This window comes from Macaca nemestrina, chromosome 3, assembly GCF_043159975.1.
Source record: "Macaca nemestrina isolate mMacNem1 chromosome 3, mMacNem.hap1, whole genome shotgun sequence".
Taxonomy (NCBI): Eukaryota; Metazoa; Chordata; class Mammalia; order Primates; family Cercopithecidae; genus Macaca; species Macaca nemestrina.
Window position 1 is genome coordinate 100717023 of NC_092127.1, and position 21169 is coordinate 100738191.

At 39.6% G+C, this 21169-nt stretch overlaps 1 protein-coding gene across 4 annotated transcripts in view; it reads right to left on the reverse strand.

Annotated features, from left to right (window-relative positions):
* Positions 1 to 408: 408 nt before the first annotated feature.
* Positions 409 to 21169, reverse strand: part of LOC105479640 (HECT and RLD domain containing E3 ubiquitin protein ligase family member 6) — a 64735-nt gene continuing 43974 nt past the window's right edge. Inside the window, exons 14-23 of one of the 4 annotated variants that reach the window (XM_011737721.2) lie at positions 19885 to 19998; positions 19151 to 19258; positions 15102 to 15272; positions 12565 to 12708; positions 7661 to 7827; positions 6582 to 6648; positions 5781 to 5851; positions 3459 to 3642; positions 3266 to 3368; positions 409 to 1274 (exon numbers count right to left, since the gene is read on the reverse strand). In XM_011737721.2, the coding sequence (XP_011736023.2) occupies positions 1054 to 1274; positions 3266 to 3368; positions 3459 to 3642; positions 5781 to 5851; positions 6582 to 6648; positions 7661 to 7827; positions 12565 to 12708; positions 15102 to 15272; positions 19151 to 19258; positions 19885 to 19998 (1350 nt within the window). In that variant the 3' untranslated portion in view covers positions 409 to 1053. The remainder of the gene's footprint in view (positions 1275 to 3265; positions 3369 to 3458; positions 3643 to 5780; positions 5852 to 6581; positions 6649 to 7660; positions 7828 to 12564; positions 12709 to 15101; positions 15273 to 19150; positions 19259 to 19884; positions 19999 to 21169) is intronic. The other 3 variants (XM_071092603.1, XM_011737722.2, XM_071092604.1) reach the window with 3 other exon arrangements.

A 21169-nucleotide genomic window follows, 5' to 3' on the forward strand; every position in this document is an offset into this window, starting at 1 on the left:
GAGCTACTGGGAAATGGCTGCTGAAGGACTAAAAAGAAAAGGACTCAGGTCCCACCTGAAGTAGGCGATGATGGTTAGATGCTTACACACAGAAACATTTCAGTCTCACCAGACAGTGGCCCTGGCAAGAGACCTTCAGTTGTCTCTGTGCTTAGAATGCTGTCTGCCAAGGGTCCCAAGTTGGAAAAGGGAAAGAAAGAGAAGGGGAGAGACAGAGAGAGTCCCGGATGGAGTTTAGTTCCAGCCCGTGGCCACAAATGGAATCTCAGTAGAATAAAAGAAAATAAATCCCCAAATTTGGGCTTATCTCCTGGCTGGCTTGCCAAAATATATTACTGGGTTAAGGGTTCTGATAATGAGGTGTACACGTTCTTGGTGTGTTGAACAAAGAATTGAACGACATGCATGAACAGGTGGTGAAGGAATGGATTTATTGGAGCACAAGGCAGTGAAGGAGCAAAAGTGAAAGTACATTACACAGGGTGGGGGTGGGCTCGAGCAAGTGGCTCAAGAGCCCTAGTAGCAAGATCTTCTGGGGCTTAAGTACCCTGTAGAGGTTTCTTGATGGTTACACCCTATGTAAATGAAAGACTGGCTCACAGCCAATTAGAGGCTGAGGTGATTTGGTTTACGGCCAATCCAAGACTGGTGTGGTTTGACTCCTTATGCAAATGAATGTCCTGGAATGAACCAATCATTGGCTGGAGTGCAGATTTGGCCCATGGCCAATCAGAGACTGATGTGGTTTAATGCCTTATGCAAATGAAGGTCCTGGAATGGACCAATCATAGGCCAGTGTTCAGATTCTTCCGTGCCAGGGAGTATGTCCAAGTCATCCTTAGATCCCTATCTCTGGACTGTATTCTCCTGCCTCAGTCTTGTGTGAGATTTTGTGCCCTTTGACCATCATCATCATCTCCCCATTCCCCCAACCTCTCCCTCAACTACTTCTAACCACTATTCATTAACCTCTTGTATTATTTAGGTGTAAGGAAGAACAGAAGGATCCAAGCGTGAGAAAGCCCACCCTGAGTCTCTCAGAGGTGATTATGACTACGTGATCATGGGTGAGACAAATCCTCTGTTGTTGTTGATGGCTACTTGAAGTGCTTCCTCCATTCTTTCCATTGTAGAATACTTAGGGAGGTAGAGAATATGATGACATGTTATTGATGTTGGGTGATCTCTTTCACTGAAAGTTTCAGGACAGCGAAATACTATTTCCATTTTCTGTATGCCTCTTGTGTGCAGCCTATCACGTCCTGTAAGAAACACTAGAAAAGAATAAAATTTGGTTAAGATATTTCATAGGAAGAATAAAACATAATGAAAAGGAAGAAATTAATCACTTCATTCAGTAAGTATTGATCGAAGGTCCTTAGGCAGAGAGAACTGTCCTCGGCCATATTGAGTGTAGAAAAATCATGACAATTGGTCTTTGTCCTCAATGAGTTCATGGTGTAGTTGGGGGAAAATTGTATGCATGAAAAGACAGTAGCAAGAAGGAAGTTTATTCAGCTCATCTAGGAAGAATGAGGTTAGGAGCTTAAAGGATTCAACACGGAGTCAGACACCAGACTGGGTGGTCAGAGGGACTTCACAGAGGTCACACCAGGCTATTTCTCAAGACAGGATTTGGGTGAGCTTTCAAGGCAGGGGACAAAACTCAGGAAAAAGCCAGAGGTGGGAAGAAGTGAACTCATGAGATGTACAGACAGCTGAACCACTGGGCTGAATCAAAAGTTTCCCATTAAGAGAGAAGATTAGAAAGGCAGCTTGGGCTTATAGAGAAATAGGTTGGATATGTGGACAAGTTGGAATTGTCCTCCAACATCCTTAGTAGCAACAAAAATATCAAGAAGAAAGATGTGTAACTCAGGAAGAGCTGATGAATGGGATGAGATGGTGAGAGAAGTCATTAAGTCTGCCCTAGAGAAACCTTAGGGTTCCCACCAAGAGAAGTTCTTGTACCATGAGGCCACAGAGCTTAGTGCTCAAGAGCCTGAGATTTGGAGTCAGCCTGATGGATTCTATTCTGGTTCCCATACTTACCAGCTGTCTGAACATGGGCAATCTACTAAATGCTCCAAACCTCGTTTTCCTCATGTCTGAAATGGGAAAAAAGAATAGTACCTACCTCATAGGGTTGCTATTAGGAAAAAGGTAGGTAATAAATACAAAGCAGTCAGCATAGTGCATGGCACAGAATAAGCACACAGTAAATGCTGCTGCTGCTGCTGCTACTATTATCATCAGTTGTTGTTGCTATTATTATTTCTAAATGATATATTACTATAAAACAGATTATTTGCATCATTCGAACATCATAGGACTTAGATAATTAGATGAAGATAGGAACATGAGATAAAAGGCTTAGGAGCCAGCTGAAGTGAGGAAAGAGGGTGCAGAAAAAGTCAGTGTAGAAAAAGTAGTAAAATAGCAAATCTCTATTTAAAAAAAAAAAAAAGAAACAGCCTTGAGTAAGAGAAAGAATGCTGGTCTAGAAGGTAGGGAGCCTGGGTTCTCATCCTTGCTCTGCCACTAACACATGTGATCCACCAGCAAGAATGGTGATACAGAGATAGAAAATTATTTTAGGCAGATAGTGAGGGCAAAAGAGTCCTCAGTAGAACTTCCCTTCTAACAAAAAGCAGTCCAAGAAATCACTTCTTTTCTAATAAAGAGCAGCCTGGAATACTGGGCTGCAAACATAGATAAGAAGGCTGGAAGCTAGTACGGGGGAATGCCAGCAGCTCCACCAATAGAAAGGGCAACCTGGGGCCAGGCATGTCCACCATGGGGGTTCCACCTCCCCTCTTTTTTAGCACATGCACAGTAAGAAAGAAATAAGCACCATGGAGTAGCTACCCACCTGTATAATCAAAGATTGGGGTAGGGGCTGCTAGAGATTCGTGACCTATGCGATGGTACACCTGGTCCTAACTCATTTTTTCATGCCCTATGTATGTCCTCCTCACTAGCTCATCTATAAAAAATCCTGCATTTCACCACAGATCAGCAACTCATTTTTCTGGGACCCCTCTCTGTAGCAGAGGGGTATTCTCTTTTTTTGTCTCTTACTAAGTTTCTGCTCTATACCTTACCCTTTGTGTGTGTCCCTGTCCTTGATCTCCATGGCTGTGAGACAAAGAACCTTGGGTGTCACCCCAGACAGTAAGGCCACTTCAATGGCTTCATTCTAAACAAGATTGTACCTTTTAAAAAGATATATAATTATGTGTCCATCTATTACCACAGTACTTACAGAGGAATTTTTTCTTTTCATCCAAGGTTAGTTTGTGGAAAGCCTTCCAAAACAACCGTATAGTAGGATGTGATTTTTGGTATCCTTGCTCATACTTTGAATTCTTGAGAGAAAGAGGGAGAAAAATGATTTGAGTGGGGTGGAACACATAGAAGTTGTTCGGAAAAATTGGGGCACTTTAGGTATCACCTACCTGTTCAAATTGTTTCCAGTCATAATCAGTATTTCCAATGATTGCTGTCATTAGTTCCTCGGGGTAGAAATGTCTAAGTATCTCCTTCTCACAGACTCTATAAAATCCTCTCTGAAATTCCTCATAAACTGCTTTTACAGAGACGTTGAAAATGTAATCAATATACTTAGAAACATAGTCTTTCCTTGAGGGAAGAAAAAAAAAAAAGAAAAGGAAGGAAAGGAAGGAAGAGGCCAATGATTAAAAGATTCTATGCTTTTTTCTTTTTACTATTTCTATTGAGAAGGAAAAGTCAATTACTTCTACATAGCACAAGAATGTTGTGTTGTGACCAAAACCTGGTCAGCTAGAAGAAAGAAATTTAGAAAATATAATCAGAAGGTTTAAAACTATTTGGCTCACTTTCCTCACTGCAGTCAGTAGGATATTTTTAAAACATGAATCTGAATATGTCATTCTCTTGCTTAAAGTCTATCAAAGGCTTCCCATTACCCTTGGGGTAAATTCCAAACCTCCTTAGCAGGGATCAACAGGCCTTCCCAACCCCACCTCCTCCCTCAATGATATGACCTTGCCAGTCTCAGCAAGCAGCCTCTTCCTACTTCCATTTTCTTTCTTTCTCTTTCTTTTTTTCTCTTTCTTTCTCCTTCCTTCCTCCCTCCCTCCCTCCCTTCCTTCCTTCTCTCGTTCTCTGTCTTTCCTTCTTTCCTTCTTTCTTTCTCTCTTCCTCTCTCCCCCTCTCTCTCTCTCTCTTTCTTAAGACATGGGGTTTCCCTATGTTGCCCAGGCTGGACTTGGACTCCTGGCCTCAAGCGATCCTCCTGCCACAGTCTCCTGAGTAGGTGAGACTACAAGTGTGCACCATGGTGCCCGGCTCCCACTTCCATTTTCATCTCTGGCCATACTGACCTTTAGTTCATAGGTCTTGTTGTCTCTCTTTTGTAATTAGGCCACAGAATGCAGCATTTCTTCTTTACCTGATAACTTCTACCATCCATTAGATTTCAATATAAGTAAGACTTTTTCAGGGTTAATCCTTCTGTTCCTCTGCTTGTCCCCTCTCACAACACATGTCACTTTGTGAAAATTATTCCTGCAAGGTCTGTCTTATACTACAGGATGTAATTTCTACTAAATGATTAATTTCCTGATGGCAGGGTTGCTACTGGAGGCATTTCCATCAGAGACATGATTGTCTCCCACACTTTGGGCAGCCTTTGTGGATTAGCCTATCTAAATCAACTCTTGTCTGCCTTCCCCTGTAACCAGTGGTGTGCTGGTAAATGTCTAACAACCAGCTCTCTGAAAAGGAGGGGGAGGGGAGGGGACACACATTTGCAGCATTGGCCAATTTCTGTGGTGTAAATATTCCCACCATGGCTGATTTTCAGCTACTAATACTTTGATAATAAACTCTTAACATTTTTGAAAATTTAACAGTCAGCTCTCACAAGCTGGTACTAGTGAGCTCCAGCATACCACCTGGAACTCCCTAGTTTCTTAATGGGTTTTAATTTTCTTCAGAGTGCTCATCCTTATCTGATATTATATTACATAATAATTCATTTGTGGCCAGGTGCGGTGGCTTACCCTTGTAATCCCAGTACTTTGGGAGGCTGAGATGTGAGGACTGCCTCAGCTCAGGAATTTGAGACCAGCCTGGGCAGCATGGCAAGACTCCATCTCTATTAAAAATAATAATGATTCATTTGTATATTATCTTTCTGTCCCACTGGAATTTAAGCTCCAAATTTTGTCTGTCTTTTTGACTACTGTATCTCCAGCACCTAGAATAGAGTCTGGTACAAAATAGGGGCTCAAAAATATTTGTTAAATGAATAAATAGTAAAAAGAGCTACAAAGGAAATATTGAACCCTGAATTCTTTCTCCTTTTCTTTTATCTTAAAAGATTCTTTTTTTCGAAAAGATTAGGAGCTAAAACAATCATCTGAGAAGCTAAAATACTTTGGTTTTTTTTTTTTTTTTTTTTGAGACAGAGTCTCACTCTGTTGCCCAGTGAGCAATCCCGGCTCACTGCAACCTCCACTTCCTGGGTTCAAGCAATCCTCAGCCTCCTGAGTAGCTGGGACTACAGGCATGTGCCACCACACCTGGCTAATTTTTGTAGTAGAGATGGGGTTTCGCCATGTTGGCCAGGCTGGTCTTGAACTCCTGGCCTCAAGTGAGCCACCTGCCTCAGCCTCCCAAATTGCTGGTATTACAGGCGTGAACCATATTTAAAAATACATTTTTAAAGAATAGTGATACAACATTTTATGTACAGTATATTCAAAACAGATATTCTAGCTGTCAAAACTTACTTGTTGGTTTGGTCCACAGGTATAGAGATCCCATTTGGAATTAAGTCAACATCATTTTGGTCCCAATGTATCTGTAACCAAAATGTATTCAGGTACCAAATATCAAAGTAAGTCTGAATAATCAACCACCCATAATATCATTATTGCCAATACATTTTCCCCTATATAATTGAAAATAACTTGGAACTAAATAATTTTTTATGTAGTTCAACCTTTTAAATACATGGAAAGCAAAAAAGCCTACCTAGTACATGGTATACATTGCTTTCATGCCTAAATTATCGTTTAGTTGTTACATTATTTACACTAGTTGAATAATCACCATAGCTTCACTTTATTTGAGAGTATATAGACATGAGAAGAAGATAAGGGGAAAGTCTTGCAGTACAGAAATCTCTTTTTAAAAAGGGATCCCAGGGGCCAGGCACAATGGCTCATCCCTGTAATCCTAGCACTTTGGGAGGCTGAGACAGGTGGATCACTTGAGGCCAGGAGTTAGAGACCAGCCTGGCCAACATAGCAAAAACCCGTCTCTACAAAGAATGCAAAAATTAGCCAGGCATGGTGTCACATGCCCATAGTCCCAGCTACTCAGGAGGCTGAGGCAGGAGAATCACTTGAACCCAGGAGGCAGAGGTTGCAGTGAGCCAAGATCACGCCATTGCACTCCAGCCTGGGTGACAGAGTGAGACTCTGCCTCAATAAAGAAAAAGGGATCCCAAATTTAAGATACTATAATAAAGATTATTTTTTAGAAACAGATTAAAGCTAAACTATAATCTGACTTTCATTAGTACTCACAGAAAAGCGTATGCAGAGCACATCTCCAATGTCATCAGCATCATCATTTAGAACTTCTTGCAAACTCCTAATGAAGATTTTGGTTTTAAAAATTGTATTTATTGATCTTATAAAGTTTCACAAGTAATTTTCAATGGAAAAAATTGTGAACAATATAGAAATGTATAAAATATAATATAAAATTCCTATCCTCCATCTTCTCACTCCCTTTCCCTAGAGTTTACCTCTATTTACAGTTTGATTTGTTGGACCATTGTTACCACATAGACACTGCTACATCTTCATGGAAATTACAAAAATGAGGTGTTTCCTCTAGACAGTGATTCTGAACCAGGGATGACTTTGTACCCTAGTGATCATTCAGCAAAGTCCAGAGACATCTTTGGTTGTCACACTTGGAGGGAAGGTTACCACTGGCATCCAGTGGGTGTGACCCCAAATGCTGCTAAACATCCCACAATGCCCAGGACAGTCTCCCACAACAAAGAATTAAACAGGCCAAAAGGTCAGTATTGCCAAAGCTGAGAAACCCTGCTCTAGCACGCATCTAGCTAATATATTCTTCCACTAACAGTACACAAGAAGAGAGAGTCCTTTCCCCCAGTTTTTTGCCAACACTGTAAGAAAAACTTTTTAACAAATGTCAATCTGTAAGTAGAAAAATGACATCTCATTTTTATTTATTCCCTCAATTACTAGTTAGGGTGAGCATATTTTCAGTTTTTTTATTAGACTTACACAGATACAGACACACCCTTGTATAGTCATAAATATTTATATGTGTGATGATGCATGTATATATTGTGCTCTCTGAAGCAACTGTTTCCACCTGGATAAAGTCAAGAGACCAGGTCAGAACTCTTGTTTCTTCTGCTAGTTAATAATTAGAGGAACATTCAGCTTTCCTCCATTTTGAAGGTTTACTCAGTTATAAATCATGCTGAAATTCAAATTCCTCTCAAGAGCATACATTATTGAAATTGAAGACCGTATCTGTCTCTCTGTGTGTAAGATTATTTATGCCTAAACAACTGAGACTTCCTAGATATAGTCCTGAAAAAAAGGTTGTATTTACTTACTTCCCCAACCGAGGACTGAGTTCTTTTAAATCTTCCAATGATGGCTTTTGGTCCAGAAGTTTTTTATACAGAGCCAGTGGGAAAGGAAGGTTAGCAACATTTAAATTGAATAAGGAGAGTCCACACAGCATTCCAAAGAGGAAATATCTTTTTTTCTCAAGTTTAGGCTAGAAAAGAAGAAAAAAATCACTAAGGTATTAGAAATAATTAGTAATACAAAGGGATAAGTAGATTAGTAAAAAAAAATGTGGTTCCCTTTTCTAAAAGTCAAAAATTAAAAACAAAATGGGCTTCAGGAAAGTAAAAACGTGAAGTTCTTCTACAGATTATAACACAACTTAAATTTCTTCCATAATTTTGAATACAAATTGACAGTTCAGAACATTAAATAAATGAATTCGTTGTTACTAACAGCATATTTGGAATGTGAAAAAATACGCTCAGACAGCTTTATATAATAAGGTTTTCACAATTTAATTTTATAGTCTTTCCCTTCAGACTCACGTAGAATAATGACGCTGAGAAAGGAAGGGTGCACTTTATACATTTATTGGTCACCAGGCATATTAGATGAGCCTCGCATGAGTGGCAGCCCCTTTGGCAATGCAGCCCCACAACTTGGGTGTGCTTAGAGGGATGAGCATATGGGTCAGGGAAGGTGACTGATGCTAGGGACCAAGAAGGCAGGTGGAAGAAAGAAGGGGAAGAAGGAAAGAGGCCTGGTGAAGTTGGCATGTCTTGTCTGCACTTTGTAGTCCTGGGTGAGAGGAAACACTGGCTCCATCTATCCAGGCCATCATCGCAGCACAGTAGATCAACAGCCTGAAAATTTTAGGATTCAGTTCCAATGCCAACCTTACTATTAGTGGGTGCATGACTTTGGGCCACTTGCATAATATTCTGTGGTGCAGTCTAGTTGCCATATTTATTTATTTGAGCAATTGTGAGGATAAATTCTAAAATTACATTTAAATTTTGAAAGTAAGTTCTAAGTACAAGTAATCGACAAAGGGGCCCCCCGAAACCTAATCAGTCTTCTTTCCCATAATTTGTATTATGTCCCTTGGTTATAGTTTATTTCATCTCTTCACTGAGCCATACACAAATCAGGGTTGTTTTTTTTTTTTTTTTTTTGTCTCTGTTTTTTATCCAGCAGTACAGCATAATGCTTAAGAGTAAGAGCTCTGGAGTCAGACAATCCTGAACTCATATCCTGGCTCGATCACTTACTAGTTTTCTGTCCTTGGCTGATTTATGTAATCTCTCTAGGCCTCAGTTTCTTCATCTGTACCTCATAAGGTTGGCGTAAGGTTTATTTTCCTCCTCTCCGTCCCCAACTTGTGTCTCTTTGGTTCATTTCATCCCATTCCTTCACCTTCGACCTCAGGCCTTCGCCTCTCCATTATACTTTAAAATGCAATCACTTCAGTCCCCTCTTGATTTCTTTCTCTCCTAACCAAGAACACCTTAAGTTTGTATAGTGCCCTAAAGCTTTCATGGTACTTTCAGATACCTTATTTTGTTTTGTTTTCACAACAGACCTGCAAAGCAGGCAGAGCAGAAATTATGATGTCCGTTTTCTAGGTGAGGAAACAGAAATCTCAGGGACGCTAAATGACACACCCACCATCACTGAAGATTAGAACTCTAGGCTTCTGATCCCACATCAGTGCTTCCTTCCCCATCCTGTCATGCTTCTCAAAAACTATTACATATTAAGTCAGCAATCTATAATTTAGAGCCAATTGGTAAAGTTTCTGGTGTGTTGATCCTATTGCTATAACTACATCTATAGAGTTTCAGGAGGAAAAGGATTGTGTCATGTAATAATTTGAATATCCCACAATATTTAATACAATGTAGGAACCTCAAGAAACATGAAATAAATGCTTGCTGACTGACCAATAAAAAATCGTACTATTGGCACACCTCAGCCATTCCTATATTTTAGAGGGTCCATTTGTTCTCAAAAAGATACAAAACACCTTTCAGTGTTTTCTCACATGTATTCATCTTTCTCCTCCTCCTGCCTGTCCTTTCTGCCATTTGGAAGAACAATTTGTAAGTTTATGGGAAAGGGGACTAATAAATATGCCTTAGTCCATTTTCTGTTGCTTATAACAGAATATCTGAAACTGGGTAATTTACAAAGAAAAGGAATGTATTTCTTAGAGAAGGAATACATTCCTTGGAGAGGCTGAGAAGTCCAGGACTGAGTGGTTGTATCTGGTGAGGGCCTTCTTGCTGATGAGAACTCTGCAGAGTCCTGAGGCTGCACAGAGCATCACATGGGGAGGGGGCTGAGTGTACCAGCTCAGGTCTCTCTTCCCCTTCTTACAAAGCCACCAGTTCTACTCCTCCACTCCCATGATAACCCATTAATCCATTAACTCATTAATCCATGAGTGGATTAATCTATTCATGAAGGCAGAACTCTCATGACCCAAGTGCCTCTAAAAGACCCCTTTTGAAGACTACCACACTGGGGATTAAGTTTTAACATGAATTTCAGGGGGTGGGGGCATTCAGACCATAACACAATAGAAGCTCAACATGTGATTCTTTTTAGAACTGTAATCTGAAAATCCAAAATCTGAAATGCTCTAAAATCAGAAACTTTGAGTGCCAACATGATGCCACAAGTGGGAAATTCCACTCATAAGTATTTAATACGAACTTTGTTTCATGCACAAAATTATTTAAAATAGTGTATGAAATTACAATTTCATACACAGATTAAATGATCTGTGTTACTAATACAGAAATGAAGACAATTTTTTTTGTTACTTTTTTTTTTTTTTGAGATGGAGTCACTCTGTCACCCAGGCTGGAGGGCAGTGGCGTGATCTTGGCTCACTGCAACCTCTGCCTCCCAGGTTCAAGCGATTCTCCTGCCTCAGCCTCCCCAGCAGCTGGGACTACAGGTTCATGCCACTGCACCTGGCTAATTTTTTGTATTTTTAGTAGAGATAGGGTTTTACTGTGTTATCCAGGATGGTTTCGATTTCCTGACCTGGTGATCCGCCTGCCTCGATTTTTTTGTTACTTTAAGAAAGAAATGTTTATACTTTAAGGGCCTTTACAAAATATAATAATCGCAGACATGAATCATTATTTTTCTTTTTTCCTTTTTACGCCCCTTTTATTTTGAAACAGAGTATCACTCTGTCACCCAGACTGGAGTGCTGTGGTGCAATCTCAGGTCACTGCAACCTCTGCCTCTCAGGTTCAAGCGATTCTCCTGCCTCAGCCTCCCAAGTGGCTCGGATTACAGGCGTGCACCACCACACCTGGCTAATTTTTGTATTTTTAGTAGAGATAGTGTTTTGCCAGGTTGGCCAGGCTGGTCTCAAATTACTGACCTCAAGTAATCCTCCCACCTTGGCCTCCCAAAGTGCTGGTATTACAGGCGTGAGCCACCGCACCTGGCCATGAATCACCTGTTTTTGTTTTTCCTTTTTTTTTTTTTTTTGAGCTGGAGTCTCGAAAAAGGGATACCGAGATTCTGCTCAGTATCTGTTACGCAAAATGCTTGGGACCAGCAGTGTTTCAGATCTCAGAGTTTTTCAGATTTGGAACATTTGCATAAACACAATGAGATATCTTGGGGATAGGACCCAAGTCTAAACACAAAATTCATTTATATTAATAGTTCATATACACCTTATACACATAGCCTGAAGTTAATTTCAAACAATATTTTAAATAATTTTGTGCATGAGGCCAGGCGCGGTGGCTCAAGCCTGTAATCCCAGCACTTTGGGAGGCCGAGACGGGTGGATCACGAGGTCAGGAGATCGAGACCATCCTGGCTAACACAGTGAAACCCCGTCTCTACTAAAAAATACAAAAAACTAGCTGGGCGAGGTGGCGGGCGCCTGTAGTCCCAGCTACTCGGGAGGCTGAGGCAGGAGAATGGCGGGAACCCGGGAGGCGGAGCTTGCAGTGAGCCGAGATCTGGTCACTGTGCTCCAGCCTGGGCGACAGAGCAAGACTCCGTCTCAAAAAAAAAAAAAAATAATAATAATAATAATTTTGTGCATGAAACAAAGTTTGCATTAAATACTTATGAGTGGAATTTCCCACTTGTGGCATCATGTTGGCATTCAAAAAGTTTTTGATTTTAGAGCATTTCAGACTGTGGATTTTCAGATTACAGGATGCTCAGCCTGTACTACAATTTGTTTACCTGCTGTCATACTGATGGATATGTAGGTTGTTTCCTAAATTTTGAGAAGCAGTAATCTCAAGTATTTTAAATTAGGACAGAAATGACTGATAGAATCCTAGAGATAATTTTTCATTCTTAAAAGGTGATTCAGCTGGGCATGGTGGCTCACGCCTGTAATCCCAACACTTTGGGAGGCCAAGGCAGGTGGATCACTTGAGGTCAGGAGTTTGAGACCAGCCTGGCCAACATGGCAAAACCCTGTCTCTACTAAAAATACAAAAATTAGCCTGGTGTGACATACGCCTGTAGTCCCAGCTACTCAAGCAATCCTTCCACCTCAGCATCTCAAAATCCTGGAATTACAGGTGTGAACCACCAGGCTGAGCCAAGCTAGACACCTTAAATATGTGCAGTTTATTATATCTCAAGTATAATTTATTAAAACCATTAAAAATGTGATGTGCATGTGCTTCACCCAAGGATCTTATAAAATTTTACATGCTCTGATCCAGTAGGTGTAGAGTAGGGCCTCAGATTCCGCTTTTCTAACAGCTTCCCAAGTGATGCCAGAGCTGCTGCTCTGTGACCCATACGAGTACTATCAAAATAAGAGTAGCAAAGCTCTATATGACCTAATTTTACACCACTATCTATGGTTTTAATGTTGCAGTATATGGGGTGCCTTTTCTGTTCTGGGGAAAACAAAACATAAGAAAAGAAAGAAAAGACTTACCTTGGCAGGAAACCACATGCAGGAACCCATTTCAGGATACATGAACATTCCATATTCTGGCTTGGTCATCTCTTCAAACATACAGTGGAAGAACTCTGAACTAACCCCTCCAGACTCAGGACGAATTTCTTCAATAAATTCAACCTAAAGGAATAGAACATAGTCCCAGATCCTGACTTAAAATACAGTGTTTTGAACTTTATGGAAGTTTTAAACCTCCATTTCCGCAGGCTCTAGAATTACTAGAATCACATAGCCCCTACCTCCTTGCAATCTGTCTTCCCTCAGTTTGCTGCTGAGCAGTGGAGGCCATGAATGTATTTATTCTCAGATTGTTGTATGCATCCTTTACACTGCCACATGGACCAAGTGAAGGGGGACTCTAGTGAGAGTTAGCATTTACCAGTTGCATTGACCAGTATCTCAAACCAAATTTTGATGTGCTTCAAACCCTTGCGCCCCTAAATTCCCTGATTATTCTATCTTGTTGTCCGTCTCATCATTCAGACTTCACAGCCTTGGCTCCAGTCAACAGGTATTTGTTTTTTCCTGTCTATACTCTTATTTGGGCTTCTGCAAAACAGCCATCCCAGTATGCCTGGGCATGAGACCTTTTCAGAAACCAGCAGAGCAGATTGCCCATAGCTCTCAAATGAGAAATCAGCATTAACCAGTCCCTCTTTTTATTTATTATTTATTTATTTATTTTTTGAGATGGAGTCTCACTCTGCTGCCCAGGCTGGAGTGCAATGGCACGATCTCGGCTCACTGCAACCTCCGCCTCCCAGGTTCAAGCCATTCTCCTGCCTCAGCCTCCCGAGTAGCTGAGATTATTACAGGCACTCACCACTGCACCCAGCTAGTTTTTGTATTTTTAGTAGAGACGGGGTTTTGCCATGTTGGGCAGGCTGGTTTCGAACTCCTGATCTCAGGTGGTAATCCACCCACCTCAGCCCCTCCAAAATGCTGGGATTACAGGTGTGAGCCACCACACCTGGTCCCAGTCCCTGTTTTTAAAAGCTTTCTCTACCTTTGGACTTTATGGCTATGTACTATCTTGGTTTTCCCCCACGTCTCTAACTACTTTTCTACATCCTTTCTTCAGTAATTTACTTTTATCTTTTAATGATAAGCACCACTCATTTTTGTTTCTTGGATTTTGGTTCTCTCTCTACTCTCTTTGCCTGGGAAATCCTGTCTACTGCTGCTTCAGTCAACACACCATCATGTTTAAGGGCCTGCCCCACTTTCCCTTCTGAATATCCCAATAACAAATTAAGCCTACTTCTCATTTTCCTATTTCTGCTCATTTATACTAGCCTGTCTATGCCACAGTTAGGACTCACTCATGATGGGCCCTGACAACCTTGCCCTTGTTCAGAGTCTGTATTTTTAATTGATCTGGCTTGAAGTTTACTTTTTTTTACCCCTTGGTCATCTCCCATAAGGGGAATACTTTTCTACTGATTTCCTTACAGTTAAGATTTAAAGAAAAATAGGTATGAAGGGAGACATATAACTAGAAAGCCTGGTTTATAAAGTAGTTTTTGTTTTCCATTGGAGTCACATGCTGGGAAAATCCCTTTTTATCTGAGTCCCACTTCCCAGGTTCCAATTTTTTCTCTAACAGCCCAACTCTTCCTCTCACGGCTGACATCAAGAAAATCCACTCCCTTCTGGACAGACTGCAGCTCTTACCTACAGAGTTAGTCATTATTCTGTAGCCTCAAGAGGGCAAATAAGCTGAGGTACCACACAGTAAAAACCCTATAAGCACCCACAAAGGATAAAAGGAAGGATGGCTAGAATTGAAACTCATATAGTGGAAGGTCTTAACTGATGAAACTAGAGCCAACATGTAGGAAAAGTATCCCTTCCTCTAGCAGTTTGATTGCATTAGAGCCCCAATTCTTCACCCCTCCGTGATCCATGTCTTTTGCATATGACTTTGCAGTTCCTCCCACTAAAGAGGCTGTGTATATTTCCCTAGCCTTTGACTTAGGTTCAGCTTTATGACTGCTTTGACTAAAGCAATGTTTGGTCTTGCTATCTTGCACCTCTGGCACTACTGTGGGAAGAACATGCTTGCTCGCCCCAGGAGGAGAATGAAAGACATAGGAAGCAGAGCTAAATTGCTCCAGCCAGGCCTAGGTCAGCCAATCCCTAGCCAACTCCCAGACATGTACACAATCTCAGACAAAATTTGCAAAGCCACCCAGATGAATTTGGCCTAGCCCAGCAGGTCCTCCACTGAACTGCAGATCTGTGAAATAAATTATTGTCATTTTGAGCCATTAAGTTTTGGGATGTTTCATTATGCAGCATTTTTGTAGTCATCAGTAACAGTTAACTCATAGCCCAGTGTGCAATTAAGCATCCCATTGCTATTCTCTGAAGGGTAAGAGGGGAATTCTGGAAACCAAAAGATTGATAACCATAGCTGCAAATGCAGGCTCTTTTAAGAGAGCATTTATTACATAATATGAATGCATCCCTCCCACAGAAGTAAAAATGTTCAGTGAGACTTGTTACTGTACCACTAATACTTTGCAGAAGTCAGTGGCTTCAGCTTGACTTAATTGACGCAGAGCATCTTTAACCAGGCGACTTCGTCTGACTCTAAGTATAAATCTGGGTGATGGAGGAAATTCATCCTTTTTTTGCAGAATTGTTTCATGCCTAAGCATGTATGCTTTCTCTTCTGACATCTGGAAAAATAAATTTTTTAGTTGGCTTCTCCTTTTGCCTCAGGAATCCCAGGGATTGTTTAATACTTCCAGTAAACATTTTGTGTAGTATATACTTAATCCTGCCATTGCTGTAAACACTCACATTGTAATTATTTAAGAAAACGGACAACATATCTGCCTTATGGAAGATGAAGTGATTGTAGGACCAGAGAAACTATGGTTACCTAGGAATTGTGTACAGGAGATTAGTCAGCATGGATGAACACCTAAGTTATTAAAAGCTATCTCAGATTATTTATTATAGTAAACATCATCCTTAAAGGCCATACTCGTATTCAACATGCTGAGACATTCATCCACCATCAGTCTTAAGACACAGAGCATTAGCGTTGTAATCCTCAGTAATATAAAGGCAGTATAAGAGCTCAGGGATAATGTGAGCTGTAGGAAAAAGATAGAAGACAGACTTCCTCAGAGAAGATCCACTCTTCTTTCCAGTAACTATGATCCATCCATGGGAACTCTCTAAGAATATACCACAAGTGCCCTCATTTTGTATCTAACATTACTCCTGGTCACCCTGAATAGTACTTGTTTTTAGCTTTTATGATCACCCTAAGTACTTCTCTTTAGGTTTTCTGAAGTACTTCTCTTTAGCTTTTCTGAATTCTCAACATTCTCTCACTACTTTAATCTCTGGAACTTCTCTAGATTAGAAATCTAGTGTTGGACTTGCTATCCTTGCTTTGACCTTCAACACTCCTCAAGGGCTTCAGTTACATCACAAAGACAATAAATGAGGATTTAGAACTCAAACCAATGTAGCCCTTATAGGGCCTGTCCTGAAATTGTGACAGCAAGACCAGTGGATAACAGCTATCCTACCCCAGGTTCCTAGGCTGGGTGTGTTTGCCCACATTCACTCTCTACAAGCACCTCAGAGAAGTATGCACATGGCCCTGGGGTTGGGAAATCCCTGCCCTGAGTATCTGCCACCATTATATACTAAGAAATTTGTCTGTTATTACTAGATTCTTCTAGTTTTTCTTTAAGATTTTTTTTTAAGCACCAGATTTGTAGGGAAAAGGAACAGGTTTCATCTCTGTTTCTTTCTGGTTGGGTCATCACCTCCTGTGACCCTGCAGGAGTCTGCAGGTCTGGGACATCCAGCAATACTGACTACTAAGCAACATGTTCCATGGGTCTGAGTTCCATGGGTCTGTGGCCAGCAGTGTCCTCCACTGACTACAGCAGGGAGAGGTGTCTGTACCTTCTTTTACATAACCAAGAGCTGGATGGGAAACCTGCCTCTTAGCTTAATTTCCAGCTTCTCTACTCCGGTTCTTTATATATTGGTTTTACCTTTTCACATGTACACATTTGAATTGGTGATCCAGTTTGGAGCTTGCAGTTTTGACTATATCCATTATCTCTCCTTTGGAGAGCAGATTATAAAGTCCGCTTTCCAGCTTCACTCATAACAACTAAAAGTAAGAGTTTTCTTGTCCTCAGACTTTCCTAGTCTTTCATAATGTGCAATCTGCCCGAGTCCATTGTCCACTCAACCCTCGACTACTCACTAGCAGAATAGACAAATGACCAAGAGAGAAACATGGCTATAGGAGAAAATACCATAAAGGGAAGGTCTTGTTTAAGGGAAACTGATGGGAAAGTTAGGTTTGGAAAGGAAAGAGTCTATTTTCTCCCTTTACCAGGGATGTTAGGAAAATAAAAGACGGTTCAGAAATAAAAGAAGAGATGATCTGGTCAAATCTATTTGTAAACATGCTGGTAATAGACACTAATAATAGTAACTAGGCCGGGTGTGGTGGCTCACGCCTGTAATCCCAGCACTTTGGGAGACTGAGGTGGGCAGATTACCTGAGGTCAGGAGCTCGAGACCAGCCTGACCAACATGGTGAAACTCCATCTCTACTAAAAATACAAAAATTATCTGGGTGTGGTGGCAGGTGCCTGTAATCCCAGCTACTTGGAAGACTGAGGCAGCAGAATCACTTGAACCTGGGAGGTGAAGGTTACAGTGAGCAGAGATCGTACCACTGCACTCCAGCCTGGGCAACAGAGCTAGACTCCATCTCAAGATGATGATAATAATAAGCCAGGTGCAGTGACTCACGCCTGTAATCCCAGCACTTTGGGAGAACAAGGCGGGCAGATCACTTGAGGTTGGGAGTTCGAGACCAACCTGACCAACATGGAGAAACCCCATCTCTACTAAAAATACAAAATCAGCCAGGCATGGTGGCGCATGCCTATAATCCCACCTACTCGGGAGGCTGAGGTAGGAGAATTGCTTGAACCCGGGAGGCAGAGGTTGTGGTAAGCCAAGATTGCACCATTGTACTCCAGCCTGGGCAACAAGAGCAAAACTCTGTCTCAAAATAATAATAATAATAATAGTAACTAGAGGGACAGCCCTTACCTGTGGAATGCTACTAGCAGGATATACCTTTTCTGTCTAGGTTGCTTATTATTAATATACCTGGAATTTATGGATTTATGGGACATGGCACATTGGAAAATATCATGTAAGCCATGTAATTAGTGGGGTATAAGAAGGGACTGAATAACTGAAATGGCTTCTCTTGTGCATGTTCTATCCCAGACTTCTTATGTTTCACCCAGATGCATCCTTTGAATTAGTAATAAAAGTCAATAATGGGTATAAGTTCTGATTCCTATGAGTCTTTAAAATATAAATATCATAGATGAATAGATATAAACTTTTCACGAGGAATGACCTAGAAAACAAGCCTCAGCAATAAAAAAAAAGTTTGGACAATTTAGCATAATAAGGGGATGATATTATATATACTTAACTAAGAACTAAGGCTGATGGTGATAAAAGAAACCAAATAATATGTAAATCTTATGTGGGACTAACACAACTACCTGAAAAGAAGCAGAAGGGTGAAAGTAAGTAGAAAACAATATAAACTTATTGATTGACTCATAGACATTATTTAAGAATAAAAGAATATCAGTTGGAGCTTATAAATCAAGCTCCAAGAAGCATAAGGAGATATTTTTAATCCAAAGATTAGCACTTAAGAACACAGTATTAAAATTGGATAGAGGAGGAGAGGAAAGAGAGAAGAAAAGAACAGTTTACTGGATAGTGTCAGTGTTGTTCATGGCAGGAAAACAATAGATATTATATAAAGAAAGTGAGGACTAGACCATTAAATAACAATGAGAAATTAAATTAAAATCAAAATGAAATATCATGATTAACTCATCAAAATGGAAAAGATCACAAAGCTTGATAATACTCTGCATTGCTGAGAATAGCATGTGGAAGAGGCATTTGCAATCTCTATAGAGGGTAATTTGGTAACATTTGATAATAAAGGGATAGGAATTAATTATTCTACCTTCCTATGTGAATGGTCTTTAACCATTTTAGAGTAACCAAGTACCCTGACTGATAAGGAAAAGCTCTTTTTTTACTAATTCCAGGAAATGACTTTGGAACGAATAAGATTAGAAGTATTGCCATACCACAAACCTTAATGAAAATAATTGATGAAATTATTAAATAAAAGGTTAATGGGAAACAATGAAAGAATCAAGTGGTTGCCACTTGAACCACTCATGAATCTCACAGTGAACACGAGTAAGACAACCAGAAATAATGCATTGAATTATGGGCAGCTGAAAAGACATTGGAACTGAAATTTGCTGCAAAATACTTCAGCAAAAACAGTAACAACAACAAAAGAAAAAAAAGTGATAGATAAAAGTGTGGCAAAATGTTGACAATTGCTGAATCTTGGTGATGGGATTCATTATACCCATCACCAAGATATATTTGAAATATATTCTTTTTTATATATGTTTGAAATTTTTCACACTAAAAAAGAAGACATACATACCCACATCTTTATACATGAATCAGCTTGCAATAATTTTATTTTGGATAGCGAATTAAAGATAAATGGAAAATCACTGAAAATAACAGGACTGGGGGTTTCTGCAGGTATCTAAAAAATAAAGAGAGATAATAGTTTTGATAATTAAAAACAATTTAAAAAAACTTACTTCCTTTACCTTATTGCCTTTTTTTTGGAATCTGGTTTTTGTGGTTCTTTGTTTTTTTGAGACAGAGTCTTCCTCTGTCACCCAGGCTGGACTGCAGGGGCATAAATTTGGCTCACTAAAACCTCTTTCTCTGGGCTCAAGTGATCCTCCCACCTCAGCCTCTTGAGTAGCTGGGAGTACAGATACGTGCTACCACGTATTTGTATTTTTTCGATAGAGACAGCGTTTCACCATGTTGCCCACGCTGGTCTCAAACTCCTGGGCTCAAGCAATCTGCTCACCTTGGCCTCCCAAAGTGCTGGGATTACAGGTGTGAGCCACTGCACCTGGCCTCAGAAATCTGTTTGTAAGAATCCAAATTACTTAGAAACAAAATTTCAAAAAGTGCATCTGTTTTATGATTAAAATATATTTAGGTTTTCAGTGATCATCAAATTTAGCAAATTTATCATTGTAATTTTAAAAATTTCAAATCTTGATTTATCAAAGGAGTACCTTAACAGATACTACAGTAATGTGTCCTCCTTTAAAATATGAACATTTTCAGAAGTAAAAATGTTATTCTTACCATGTGGTTATCCCGAAAGAGCTGTCTTCTTCTATCTGTATAAAAGTTTAATAAGTCAGAGAGTTCATTTATGTTGAAAGTATTTTCTGGTAGTCGACAGTTAGCTTTGTTTACCTTGAAGAGAATATGACCTGTGAATTTCATTTTCTATCAATAAGTGATTTAATCTATGATATATAGATATATATGTATGGCTGTCATACAGATAAGAAGAGAGCTCTCTAAACTGAAAACATTTTTCAGTAATGAAGTAGAGTTCTATAAAGTTTCCATTTTCTGAGCTATAATTTCCTTAATTTTCATGAAGAAATGTCAAAGATAAGATGCTGACAGTGTGGATTAGTAAACTAATTTTTAGGGCATAGATTTACTGGAAACAGTTTCTAGATTTTGAGAATAAAAGCACCATACAAATCCAAGGTACTTTTAACAAATTCAGCACTTCGTTCATTAATTAATAAATACTAACTTGGCACACATTATTTTGTCAAGCATGGGACAAATCTTTAGATTAAAATGTCCTTTCTTAAATGAATGTGGATCTATTCCCATAAAACTGTATTTGCAAAACAGGAGACTGCCCTTCGGTGTAGATTGACAACCTGTGGTCTAGTAGGTAAAAACAACAAGTTACCAGGCATTTAGGATACAGTTTCTGATTGGGGAAAGACTTAAGAGGTTCAAGAAGGCTTCCTAGAGGAAGCATCAATGATCTAAATATGCCTCCATCACACAAAATTAATACAAATGATAGAAGGTGGGAAATAAGAAATTTAAGAACATAAATTAAGGAAATAAAAAACAAATATACAGGAGCAAGATCAACAAATGAAAAGACTGCTTCTTTAAAAAAGAAAAAACAATTTCCCAGTAAGACTTTTCAAACAAACAAACAAACAAAAAAAACCAAAAAAACCCCAAGAATGAAAAATGGGGCAAAACTACAGATTGTGATGAGATTAAAAAGATAAAAATAGGACATTTGAAAACTTAGATAAAGAGACAAATCCTGGGAAATACCCAGCAATACAAGAAAAAAATAGAAAATCTCAATAATCCTGTGGCTGTTAAATAAATTAAACCCATAATTTAAAAAACTGTCGACAAAGAAATTTCCAGACCCAAAAAGGTTTGTAGATTAGTTCTACTTATCATTTAAGGAAAATGCTAGGATTACAGAATCTTTTGCATAAAATAGAAAAAGAATATTCCCCAAATAATTTCATAAGATTAGCATTACCTGGTCCAGAAACTTCACAGGGGCATTATGAGAAAGTAAAATAAC